Source organism: Callithrix jacchus, chromosome X, assembly GCF_049354715.1.
Source record: "Callithrix jacchus isolate 240 chromosome X, calJac240_pri, whole genome shotgun sequence".
Lineage (NCBI taxonomy): Eukaryota > Metazoa > Chordata > Mammalia > Primates > Cebidae > Callithrix > Callithrix jacchus.
In genome coordinates this window covers 81,589,227-81,603,393 of record NC_133524.1, presented here as the reverse complement: position 1 = coordinate 81,603,393, position 14,167 = coordinate 81,589,227, and the positions used below count along the sequence as shown (strand labels likewise).

Genomic DNA, 14,167 nt, shown 5'->3' with positions numbered 1-14,167 from the left:
AATAATATATATATATGTATGTATATATATATATATGTGTGTGTGTGTGTATATGTACACACACACACACATATGGAAAAATCAGTATGGAAAACAAATCACCCTAAACATAACACCCTACTTTTCTACCTTAGCACCTGGAGTATAAAGAATTTTCATTTGTGATTGAGAATATTGCAAAGATTTATAAACATAATATCAAATGTAAACAATCCAGGAGTGTAAACAGTGCTGACCCTGAAATACAGTACTGCTTATGTGCTTCTTATGTGCTGCTGTGAGAGTCAGTGCGACTCCAGTGGAGGAGAAAAAAAGGATAGTCATCATTCTTCAAGCACATATTACAAAAAAAAAGAAATAATAAAACTCCATAAGTTTCAATAACATAGTTTGTTCATAAGTTCCCCATACACAAATGAACAGGATACATAGGTATTCTCCCCCAGACATCCACTTAGAATGTAAAGTGAATTTTTGTGACTCCCCTGACTTAAAAAAATACTTTATTTCTCTTAATGACATGTCTAGAGTAAAAACGCTTGAAAAAAAGGATATCCAAATGTCTACTACTGTGGTATGATATGTAGCTCTTTAGAGGGACCAAATTCTCAAGCAGCTAAACATAACATAGGTGCTGTTTTTGAATCTGCAGATATGTATATATATATCAAGATTTGCTGCCTGCATAGAACCTGAATTCTAATGAGGAATGTAACTAACAAAAAAGGAATAAAATATAATTTTAGATAAAGATAAATTCAATGAAGACAAATAATATACAATGCAGTGTTCGGAAATTGACTGGATAGTGATGGAGAGGAAGGTAACAAAACAAGGTAGTCAGGGAAGGCTTCCCTATAGAGAACACTGAAGCTGAAAAAGTAAATAAAGGGAAGAACTAGATAGGCAAAGTTCTGTGGGAGGAACATTCCAATCAGAGGAAACAGCATATAAAAAGGCTTTGCAAGAAAACAATCTTAGTATTTATGACAAACAAAAAGAATGCCAGTTTGGCTATGTGACAAAAGAAAAGAGAAAATGCGCTACATGATTAGGGTGAAAAATGAGTAGGGGCTATATATTGTAGACTTTGGAAGCTAGGGTAAGAAATTTCATTCTGCCAGGCATGATGGCTTACATCTGCAATCCCAGCACTTTGGGAAGCCAAGGCTGGAAGATTTCTTGAGCCAGGAGTTCAAGACCAGCCTGCATAATATGAGTTAATGAATTGATTACCTGTGGAGGGTGAGAAATAGAAGGGAGACAGAGATTATGTCCATGTTTAAAATAAACCAACTGGTTGGATGGCGGTGCCATTTGATAAGATGAAGAAGGCAAGGAGAGGAATAGAATTTGGTGTGGGTTAAAAGTACTATTTAAACATTTTAAGTTTGAGATGCCCAGTAGGTACTATAGTGGAGATTTCAAGTAAGTGGCTAGGGAGAAGACCTGGGAGTTCAACTGGAGAGTCGTAACTGAAAATATTAATTTTGGAATTGTCAATACATAGATAATATTTAGAGACACTTAACTCTATAAACTCACAAAGGGAGGATTGTAAATAGAGAATGTCCAGTACAAAAACAGGATCATTCCAATTTTTAATAATGAGGCAGGGAAGGATACAATAAAGGTGGTTAAAAGGTACCAGTATGTAGAAATAAAAACAGGAGAGCACAGGGTCATAGAAGTGAAGTAAGGGAAATATTTCCAGACAGAGAGGTTAGTTTAAATTGTGTTGAATTATGGAATAAGGTGAGGGGGGAGGAAAAATCTGTAGATAGGGCCACAAGAAGGTATTGATAACATTTTTTAAAAAGTTTCAGTGGAGTAGAGATAGAAAAGCCTAACTGAATGGTGGCTGTGCATATGGAAGTTTATTAAAGAGACTTGACATGAACTGTACAGGCCTAGAACATGCTCTGAAAGTTTTTTTACTACAATTAAAATTAATCCTTGTATTCAATTTTTTCTTATATTTTAATTATTTTTCCTAAAAACTGCCTGTGGAAGAGTCTAGGTATTTGAGAGTCTTTCTTCTTATTTATCTTAAAAATTATTTCCCAGTGTACTTTCATTCCTTTTAAGTTTTATCACTCTAGTGGCTAGCCATCAATTAACTCAATCTGGTAGAGAGAGAAGATAGCACCTAGAGCAAAGGGGTCATTAACCACCTTTGAGTCTCACAGCAGAGTTTTGGGGTCTACTTGAAACCCAGGCTTTCCAAGAGTGATAAAAGGTGTTGTTAACTTCCAAAATATTAATATATGAGGAGCAAATTGATGTATGTAAGTAAAATTTTATTATAAACCAAAGATAGAAAATACTTCATATATAAGATAAAAGAGATCTCTCTGCGTCTAAAAGAGGATATATAAACTTCTTGATTGGAAGAACAAGAAGATGAGAAGGAGAAAGGAGAAGAAAGGGAGGAAGAAATTAATGAAAATGAGAAACTTGGGGTCAAGAACTAGTCATAGCTACAATTGTTCTGAGTTTAGCAGGAGAGAGGGCAGCAGCCCTACCATGTTTGGAATAAACAATGACTATCATGCAAGCAAAGAAAACAAAGGTTGATGCCCAGAAATCATGTAAATGAATTACACCTCAACCGAAAATCGTAAAGCCAGAAAGAAAGAAAACATGTGGAATAGGAACTTGATATGGTTTGGCTGTGTCCCCACCCAAATTTCATCTTGAATTGTAACCCCACAATTCCTACACATCTTGGGAGGAAGCTGGTGGAAAGTGATTGAATTATGGGGGCAGGTCTTTCCTACATTGTTTTTGTGATAGTGAATGAGTCTCAACAGGTCTGATGGTGTTAAAAATGGGAATTTCTCTGCACAAGTGCTCTTTGCCTGCTGCCATCCAAGTAAAATGTGACTTGCTTCTCCTTACCTTCCACCATGATTGTGAGACCTCCCCAGACAAGTGGAACTGTGAGTCCAATTAAGCCTCTTTCTTTCGTATATTGCCCAGTCCCAGATGTATATTTATCAGCAGTGTGAAAACGGACTAATGCAGAGCTCCTCTGTCTAATGTAAGATGTCTGTTTACACTTTCCCTTACAATCAGACTATTTGGGTAGGGATTGAAGGGGAGGTATCCTGGATGAGAGAAGTAGTAACTCTAAGTGGACAGCGTATTTACCCCCAATTAGTCAAATTTAACCTAAGACTTATAAATTAGAGAAGATATATTTATTTCTGAAAAGTTGACTTTTGTTTCCTGATATCAGTTATGATGAGGGCTCATAAAAACTCCAGTTGAGATGTGGATTAAATAATTTAATTTTTTGCACAGCTGAATCTTGGTATGTATTCCACCTGCTGTGTATGGATTTTGGTTAATCTAGCTTTTATTGTATTTGGCAACTTCTCAGGAAATGTCTTTATATCTCGCTTAAATCTGCTCCTGTAGAAGTTTTAGTCAATTTTCATTTTTGTTCTTTTCCAAGTATAAAACTTAACCACTTTTTTTGCAAAATGACCTTATGTATACATAAATTCACATGTTTTCTTAAATCACGAGTCAGTTCTCTTTGCACTAGTCAATATAATTTCTATTCTTTTAAATTTATAACTTTTTTTGCAGTATTTGAGTACTTGCAAAGTACTCTTTATTTTTCTTACCTTCGAGTCAAAGTTGTTAATATTCTAGTAAAAGATAACTATCATTTGGAGAAAATATAAATGCAAACTTTAAAAACATCTTTCATTTTATATGAATTTCAGCCTAAAAATAAAACAGTAGTAAACTTACCAAAGGGGCATATCTTGGTTTTGGAGAGGGAGGAGGCATCCTGCACAGACAAAAACGTTTGACCTTTGGTGATGGTAGAAAAGGGTCACAAGGAGGAAGTGGTGGTCTTTCTCTTGATGAAGGAACTCTACCTGCACTTGCTTCTCCCCCTTTCTCTTGGAATGTAGTCTTCTTGGATGACATTGTGAATCCTGTATTTAATTTCAGTCCTTCCTTCTTTAAATTTGCAGTTGTGCCATTTGATTCATCAACTCTCTTTTTAGCCCTAGGTTTATACAGTGACTTTTCAGATTCAGTATCTGAACCTTTGAGTTTTGTAGACCTTTTAGAGACTGTCTTGGAAGATTCATTAAATTCAGTATCAGTAGACTCTGTGTCTGTCCTTGAATCCTTCTTGACATCCTTCTTTGAGCCTTTCTTTTCCTTCTTTGAGTCTTTCTTATCCTTCTTTAACTCCAAATCAGATTCCATTTCAGAGGATTCTACGTTTTTCTTTGCATCCTTCTTTTTGTCATCTTTCTTTGAATAATTCTTCCCCTTCTTTTCATCTTTTTTATCCTTTTTTGAATCTCTTTCAGATTCAGAATGAGCATTAGTAGACTCTTCATTCTTCTTGACAGACTTTTTATCTTGCCGTGAAGATTTTTTATTCCCTTTTTCATCTTTCTGACTCTTTTTCGACTCCAATTCAGATTCAGAATCAGTAGAGACTGTATTTTTCTTTGCATCATTTTTTTTGTCATCTTTCTTTGAAGCTTTCTTTGACTTTCTTGAATCCTTTTTTACATCCATTGAGTCTCCAGATTCAACATCAGTAGACTCTGTGCCCTTCTTTACATCCTTTTTCTTGTCATCTTTCTTGGCACTTGTCTTACTTTTCTTTGACTGTTTCTCAGAATCCTTTGAGTCTTCAGATTCAGCACCAGAGCTTCTCTTTGCATCCTTTTCTGCGTCCCTCTTTGCAGGCTTCTTTGAATTATTCCGTGAGTAATTCCTTAACCATGCATCAAAACTTATGGATTCATCATCAGACCCTTCTACTAACATCAGAAAATCAACATTTAAACTATTTTCTGAGAAAATTTCTAGTATGACATCATTAATAGTCTTTGGCCTCTTCAAATCTATCTCTGGATTGTTCTTTGTATGTATGGATTCAGTGTTTTTCTTCTTGGAATCCTTTGAATCTTTCTTATCTTTCTGTGAATAAGTTTTTGAGACTGCCTTAGAATTTTTGGATTCTGAATTCGTTTCCAAATTGGGTTTTGACTTTTTAGATAGTCTATTTTCATGTGATGATTTTATGAAAGTTTTAACTGTCTCGTTTTGTCTTTTAGTTTTCTCATCTTCTACTGTTTTCTTGGATTCTGGATTTGTTGCATATGAGCCTCTTTTATTCTTGAAATCTTTCTTCAAAGGTGTTCCTCCTTTTTCATCTTTGGACTCTTTGTATTCTGCATTTTTAAGATGGGTTTTGGAAGTATAAAGATGTCTGAATGGAGTCTGTTTCCTGGCAGCTATGTTAATAGAGGGCCACTGCAAAATTCTTCTTAAAGAATGCATTATCCATACATAAGCTGGTTTCTGGACTTCTTCTGACTTTCTTTTGTCATGACTCTGAAAAGATTAGTAAGAACAATAATCCTTTGTGAATGAGTTATGTCTTTCTATAATGGGACATAATAGAAATTCCATTTGACCTAGCAGTCTCATTACTGTGTATACATCCAAAAGATTATAAATCATTCCTTCATAAAGACACATGCACACCTATATTAATTGAGTGCTGTTTACGATAGCAAACACCTGGAACCAACCCAAATGCCCAGCAATGACAGACCAGACAAAAACATGTGTCACATATACACCATGGAATACTATGCAGCCATAAAAAAGATGAGTTCATGTCCTTTGTAGAGACACGATGAACCTAGAAACCATCATTCTCAGGAAACTGACACAGGAACACAATACCAAACACTGCATGTTTTCACTCATAGGCAGGTGATGAACAATGAGAACACCTGGGCACAGAAAGGGAACAACACTCACAGGCCTAGGTGAGGGGGTGGAGAGGAGAGGTGGTGGGTCAGTGGGGGTGGGGGCAGGGAGGAGGGGAGGGATAACAGATAACACTGGGGAGATTTATATATATATATATATATATATATATATATATATATATATAGAGAGAGAGAGAGAGAGAGAGAGAGAGAGAGAGAGAGAGAGAGAGAAACTCCACTTTGAAAATAAAATGACTTTAGTGGAAACTTTATGATTGGGGCAGGCCCACAGTGATCCATAACATTCCAGGACTTATCCTCAAAAAATAGCAGCAGGCCTTTTGGGACTTCTATATGGGGGAAATCTTTTGGAACAATTTAAACAACCTTTATCCCCAAGTTAAATTAGAAATAAACTGATCCTCTTGAAGTTTGTTATGACAGTTCTGTAATAGTTGTAGAACCCTAGTCTGATATCTACTCCTGCTTTTAAAGTTTCTTGTCAAATTGAGAGCCCATGACCCCCAGCTGCACTGCAAAATATAAAGACATAAATTGAATGAAATAAACAAATGCTGATTTACATTAGCTTGTGCAGCACTAGTGTAATTTCTTTTCTTTTTCTTTTTAATTATACTTTAAGTTCTGGGGTACATGTGCATATCATGCAGGATTGTCACATAGGTTTACACATGCCATGGTGGTTTACCACATCCATCCCCTCTGTCATCTACATTAAGCAATTTTCCTAATGTTATCCCTCCCCAGTAATTTATTTTCAACACTCTCTCAAATATTTGTCAAATCTAGTTGTCATACGTAACCATAAAGACAGATTTTAGAATTACTTTTTATTTTCCCTTAATTATTCAGTAAAGGTGCTAACAATCAAATGTTTTTGAGATTTAAGAGATAACCATAAGAGAAACATGAAAATTAGATCACTACAGATGTAATAAATGACCCTTGAATAAATGCATTGACTGTAACTGTGCTCTGGGAGATGCTTTAAACATTGTTTGATATCACAATAGGTGATCAATATATGATTATTTTTCCTTTCGCTAATTAATAGGATAACTCCACTTTAGAGAAGCAGTAGAAAACTTGAATCTCTTAATATCAAGTATATTGAATTTCATATTTTGTAAAATAGGGAGGCCTTAAAACCTCATTAAGATCAGTTTCTGCTTTAATATTAAAATTTTAGCTGCTTTTGCAGCTGGTAAGCCTGCTAGTTTCAGTATTAGGTTATCCAGCTCGCTTATATAATGTCTTTGGTGTAGATAAAGATGTACAAATATAAGCTTGATCTAAAGCAGGTAGGGCAGTCTGTTGTACAGAGAATTACAAATAAAAAAATCTTCCAACAGATAGACAAATTCAAGTTACATAGGCTTACTTACTATATTTATATGTTTTACCAACATAGATTTTGTTTTTAAAAATAAATTCTGTACTTACAGTAACTGTTACTTGTGATTTCAAAGGTCTTGATTTATCATTTCTACCTCTCTGGGGTCGTTTGGGAAATGTCAAAGCAAGGTGTTTTTCATTCCATGATTTTCTGCTTGATTCACTGACTAAAATGAGAAAGAACAATAAACAATTTGGAGTTAATGTCAGATTTTCCACAGACCTGAAATATTACTAAGTAAGAAACATATCTTTTAAATTAAGCTAAGTTATAAATTAAAATGTAAATGTTTCCCTCAGAGTTTCTAGTTTATTTGCCTAGTAAGTAGAGAAAATAAAAGCCACTTTTCCTATTTATCACTGAATTTTACTTAAAATGAAGTTTGTAATTTTATTTTCTACATTAAACTGATTTTCACACCTACTTAAATCATGATGGTAAAATAATGTAATCAAACATTAGGAATAGAAAATAGAGATTTACTGTTTCCTTTAAAATATCTACATCCTCTCTTCTACCCTGGCTTTTTTTCCCCTTTATGTCACTTTAATTAGATTGCAGACAATATAACTTCTTCTGTACTTTTTATAATAACTAGCATGGTGATGACATCAGTCAGTAAAAGTCTTGATTGATTACATCTGAGTGTTTCTTTTAGCACTTCTCTGACCTCAGTGGCATCCCAAACCACAGGAATTAGGGCCGTAGATGGAAATTGTACATTCCATTCTTGGGATTCTATTTAAAGACGGGCATATACATACTTGAGGACAACCAGAACAGTGTGATCAGGGAGATCAAACTATCTGAGAACTTTGTCAAAAGAAGAACTGGTGAGGAAACTCAAGATAGCTCTCTTGGAGATGGAGGGACTAATCAGAGGTATGGTAACTATATTTAGACTTTCAAAGAGCTACTATATTGGAGAAAAGTGGTCATAGTTGGAAACGATCCAAGATGGCCAATCGATAACAGCTCGGGATTGCAGCTCTCAGTCAAAGCGCAGAGAACTAGAGGACGCCACACTTTCAGACAAATTCTGGTTGCTCATGGAGCAGAAGATCCCCAGTGGAGGAACCACACGGGTTGCCAGCGCGAGTCTTGTGGCCGGCGCAGCAGCTTCACCGGCACCTCGGCGCAGCAGCTCTTGGCGCAGAGTAAACGAGACTGGTTCCCCTTCTGACCAAGGTTTGGAGCCGGGGGAAGGCAGAGTCGCCCATTACGGACACAAGAAGGAAGCCAGACAGGAGAATCCTGGGCAGAAAAGCACCATTAGTCTTAACGCCACAGTTCTGGCCCTGGGAACTAACAACTTGGATGTCCAATCAAGAGACCTAATCTGAAAGTTGGTAATTTCAAAGATGACAGGAGGATAAACTTACAATGATGGGAAGAAACCAGCGTAAAAAGGCTGAGAATACTCAAAATCAGAACGCCTCTCCCTCTAAAGATGATCACAGTTCCACATCAACAATGGAACAAGGCTTGGCAGAGAATAAGCGCATCCCAATGACAGAATCACTCTTCAAGGAATGGATAATAAGAAACTTCTGTGAGTTAAAAGAACATGTAGCCCAATGTAAAGAAACTAGGAACTTTGAAAAAAAGTTTGACAAAATCCTATTGAGAATAGACAACTTAGAGAGGAATATAAGTGAATTAATGGAACTAAAGAGTACAATACGGGAACTCTGAGAAGTATGCACATGTTTAAACACTCGAATTGTTCAAGCAGAAGAAAGGATATCAGGGTCAAAGTCCAACTTAATGAGAGAAAACAAGAAGACAAGATTAGAGAAAAAAGGATAAAAAGGAATGAGCAAAGTCTCCAAGAAATGTGGGACTATGTGAAAAGACCAAATTTACGTTTGATAGGTGTACCTGAATGCTACGGAGAGAATGAATCCAAGCTGGAAAATACCCTTCAGGATATTATTCAGGAAAATTTTCCTGAACTGGCAAAGCAGGTCAACATTCAACCCCAGGTAATACAGAGAACACCAGAAAGATATTCCTCAAGAAGAGCAACCCCAAGGCACATAATCGTTAGATTCACCAGGGTTGAAACGAAGGAGAAAATACTAAGGGCAGCCAGGAGAAAGGCAAGCCTATCAGACTTACAGCAGATCTCTCAGCAGAAACTCTACAAGCCAGAAGAGAATGGGGGCCAATATTCAACATCCTCAAAGAACAGAACCCTCAGCCCAGAATTTCATATCCAGCCAGACTAAGCTTCACAACTGAAGGAAAAACAAAATCTTTTATGAACAAGCAAGTACTCAGAGATTTTATTACCACCAGGCCTGCTTTACAAGAGCTTCTGAAAGAGGCATTACACACAGAAAGAAACAACCAGTATTAGCCTTACTAAAAATATACGAAAAAGTAAAGAGCACCAACATAAAGAAGAATTTTCATCAATGAATGGATCAAACAGCCAGTTAACATCAAATGGCAGTAACCCTAAATTTAAATCGACTAAATCCCCCAATCAAAAGACACAGCCAAAACCCAACGGCATGTTACATCCAAACATGTTTCACATGCAAGGATACACAAAGACTCAAAACAAAGGAATGGAGAAAGATTTACCAACCAAATGGAGAGCAAAAATAAATAAATAAATAAATAAATAAAAAGCAGGAGTTGCAATTCTCGTAGCAGAGAAAATAGATTTTAAAGATATAGTGGTAAAAGAATCAATACAACAACAAGAGCTAACGATCCTAACACCCAGATACATAAAGACTTAGATTCAATGAGGCAGAAAATTAATAAGGATATCAAGGACTCGAACTCAGATCTGGAACAAGTAAACTTAATAAATATTTATAGAGTTCTCCATTTCAAATACATAAAATATACATTCTTGTCAATACCACATCACACCTACTCATAGGTTTAAATGAAACATTGATTGGCCATTATTAATACCCATTATTTTTTTCAGAATAAAGCAGTATTTCCATTCACCCTCCCTCTCTCTCTTCCTCTTTCTTTCTCTCCTTTACTCATTTTTTTTCTTTCCTTCTCTCAAAAAAAGAAATCAACTTGTAAACCTCTAGATCCAGGTCGGCAACGTCTCTCTCATTGCTTGCATTCCTTCCTTCCCTTTCCTCCCTCTCTCCCTCCCCCCTTCCTCCCTTCCTTCCTTTATCCCTTCCTTCCTCCTCCCCTCCTTTCCTGCCTTCCTCTCTTCCTAAAAAAAAATAGTAGTCATAGTAATAATAGCATAGATGCAACCACTAACACTTATGAAATCTTTACTATGTGCCACACTGGTATTCTAAGCATTTTCATAAACTTGTTAAATCTTTACAACGATGTTTTGGATTAGATAATATAATTGTCTCCATTTTCTAGTTGTGGAAAAATAAAGCACAGAGACAGGGAGAGTTTAAATTAATTGCCCCAAATCATAAAGCTAGTAAATAGTAGAGTTGATTCAGACACAGGTACTTTTGCCCCAGAGCCCATGCTCTTAATCACAGTGTTATAGGCTTCTTTTATATGTATTCTGAAGGATGGGCTAGAACAAATGAGTAATAGTTATAGCATTGCAGACAGATTTCAGCTCAGTATATTAAGGAAAACTTTGCTAAAGTTGTAGCTGTTCAACAAATGGCCTGTTCATTAACAACTTTCATCTCTCTGACTTTATTTGTCTTCTTTACTGTAATTATGAATTTTAAACACAAGGGAATCTTATACAAGCAAAGTTGTTTTGTATTTTGAAGAATAACAATAAATCTTTCTTCAAAACCGGGGAGTGCAAACCTACATCAAGGCCAGAAATATACACAAACACATATACACCAATCAACATATGCATATGAATATACACACATACATACTTTTATAAAATTTTAACAAAAATTCATAGAAGTTTCTGCTTTATCACATTTAATGGAATACACTAGTCATTAGTTCCTAAAATTATTTTCCAGTCTAAGACATATTAAACTTCAATAACTAAATTCTTACTTGGAATGGAATTATCGTATGTTCTGGTGTTTACTTCTAGTCTATTAAAAGAAGAAAATGCATTAATTAAATTTGTATTATGGAAAACCAATAATAATAATTATTATTTTTTAAAGTAAACTATCCTTTATTTCTAAGAAACAAAGCCCAATGCTATGTTTCAGCAGTGATTTGGAACTGTCTTATTGTCACTCATTTCTATTGCAACACTTCAAAAACTTTTATTCATTTTCATATCTCCATTATTTAATAATGTCTACCTTTAATTCATATTACAGTCTCCCTATTCTAAACGAAGTGTATTTTTACTAGAAACTTAAGCAGAAACCTGAAATAAAAACACTAATGTAAGTAATCTCTTACTTAATGATATAGGACAATAAATTGAACCAGTTAATATCCTCTAGTGAAAAACTCTAAGGCAGAATTTTCTTAATTCACTAAATAAATTCTGAGGAAAACTCACAACATTTTAATGTTTTCAGAAGTTACATCAAATCACTAATGTCTGTTGGGGGTACATATAAGTGTTGACCTGGATTTTAAATTGTCTCTCTACACAGGGATAACTGGTCCATGATAGTGTCCATTTGGAAGGTTCCCATTTCGTTTGGTACTAATCAGTATTGTCTACCAAAAATAAGCATGGCATTATGTGTTTGGAAAATGTTACTTCCTTATTAGCTGGAACAGTGAATATAATCATTTCTAACATTGAGGTTATGCTTATATAAATGCATATCCTAATAAGCTTGTGCAATCTATGCTCAGGCCACATGTGGCCCAGAGGGCTTTGCATGCTATCCAACACAAATTTCTAATCTTTCTTAAAATATTATGGATTTTTAAAATTTGTTTCTTTAGCTAATCAGCTGTCGTTAGTGTATTTTATGTGTGGTCCAAGACAATTTTTCTTCCAATATGGTCCAGGGAATCTGAAAGATTGGATACCTCTGCCGTAGATTTTGACTTTTTTGATTTACCTAAATCATCAAGTTTTTAAACACAAAACAAAATAAGTCAAAATGATCGAAGGTATTCATATTTAACTGAAATCTATTTTCATTTTCTAAAGTAAAGTGCTAGTGCCCAGCACAAAATCGGACCTACACTCATTATTAAATAACAACTGACTCACAGAACACATGCACACAGGGAAGGGAGCATCATACACTGGGATCTGTTAGAGGATTTAGGGAGGGCCTGTGGTGGGTGGAGAGGGATAACATAGGGAGAAATGCCAGATACAGGTAATGGGGGAATGGAGGCAGCAAACCACCTTGACATATGCAACAATCCTGCATGATCTTCACATGTACCCCAGAACCTAAAGTACAAAGTACAATATAAAAAGAGAGAGGCTTTCTACAATCTCTAAACAAAAACAAAAACAAAACAAACAAAAATAAATCACTGACTTATTTAGGAAGGCTTTTGGAGACATTAGTCAATAAATATCTAGTCCAGTGACACAAAAGTGAAGGTAAATATCAGAATTAATTTGGAAATTTTAAAAACATAAACACATCTGAGAACTGCTCACAGAATCATGAATCAAAATTTCTGGATTGAGTAAATCAAGTCTGTATTGTAAACCTTCCCTAAGTGACTTTGATACTCAGCTCTGTTTAAGAACCACTGCTCTAAATTGTTACGCAAAAGAAAACTTTATAGATGTCTCAAATAGTTCAAGTTTGTGCTTTTGCTTTTTCCAAAGGCAATTGATCAATGACCTATTTGTCTGTAGTGAAGCCACTTAATTCAATAGAGCAGCTAGAAAATGGTACGACCTACATCCCTGGAAATTTAATAGTTTGGAAGTCTGACAGGCTGACTTGATCACTGCTTTTATACCCTAAGAAAAAGACTTTGCACCTGCATAAATTTTTACTTCCTTCCCACTGTCTAAAGTAACATTTTTTAACTTATTTTTCAAAGATTTTATCAGAAAACAATTTTGAACACATCAACATAATATGTGTGTGAATAGTTCATAGTCTACTGTAATCATATATATTATAAAATATATATTAAAATAGAAATTTTCAAAATATAAAGTAAAACATGTAAATTCAAGTTTTAATGACTTATTTATACACTTCAATTAATTGTCTTGCACATACATCTCACCTGGGATATCACTAGAAAAGGCAACAAAGAACCAGTGAGAAAGGGGACAATTTACCCAAATATGAAATGCCTGCTTTATATAGACAATATTTCAGTCTCAAATTATTGGAAATTCAAGCATAAACTTATGAGCAGTTTTCTTCATTTCCAAAGAGTAGTCTGAGTTATTATTTATGTTATAAATAAATATGTGCATACACCTTTGATTGATAGGTGGTGATAACTTATCTTTTGAGATAAAGGAGAAAATTATAGAAGCCAAAAAGTGTAACTACATATTTAAAGTTATAAAACAAAATAACTGCCAACTTAAGATTTTTTTTTTTTTTTTTGAGACGGAGTTTCGCTCTTGTTACCCAGGCTGGAGTGCAAATGGTGCGATCTCGGCTCACCACAACCTCCGCCTCCTGGGTTCAGGCAATTCTCCTGCCTCAGCCTCTTGAGTAGCTGGGATTACAGGCACGCGCCACCTCGCCCAGCTAATTTTTTGTATTTTTAGTAGAGACGGGGTTTCACCATGTTGACCAGGATGGTCTCAATCTCTTGACCTCATGATCCACCCGCCTCAGCCTCCCAAAGTGCTGGGATTATAGGCGTGAGCCACCGCGCCCGGCCACCTCAAGATTTTTAACACAACACAAATATCCTTTAAAATTAAGATAAAATAAATACATGTTTGTTTGTTTTTACTTTCATTTTAGGTTCATGGGTACATGTCCAGGTTTGCTATACAAGTAAACTCGTGTCATCAGGGGATGCTATACAGATTATTTTATCACCCATATACTAACTGTAGTACCCAATAGTTTTTTTTTTTTGATCCTCTCTCTCTTCCCTCCCTCCACACTCTAATAGGCTCCAGAGTCTG

At 35.4% G+C, this 14,167-nt stretch overlaps 1 protein-coding gene across 1 annotated transcript in view; it reads right to left on the bottom strand.

The window, feature by feature from the left end:
- Positions 1–14,167, bottom strand: part of CYLC1 (cylicin 1) — a 47,295-nt gene that overhangs the window by 7,360 nt on the left and 25,768 nt on the right. The window contains exons 3-5 of the mRNA XM_035288867.3: positions 11,170–11,210; positions 7,233–7,351; positions 3,766–5,382 (exon numbers count right to left, since the gene is read on the bottom strand). Coding sequence (XP_035144758.1) covers positions 3,766–5,382; positions 7,233–7,351; positions 11,170–11,210 — 1,777 coding nt within the window. The remainder of the gene's footprint in view (positions 1–3,765; positions 5,383–7,232; positions 7,352–11,169; positions 11,211–14,167) is intronic.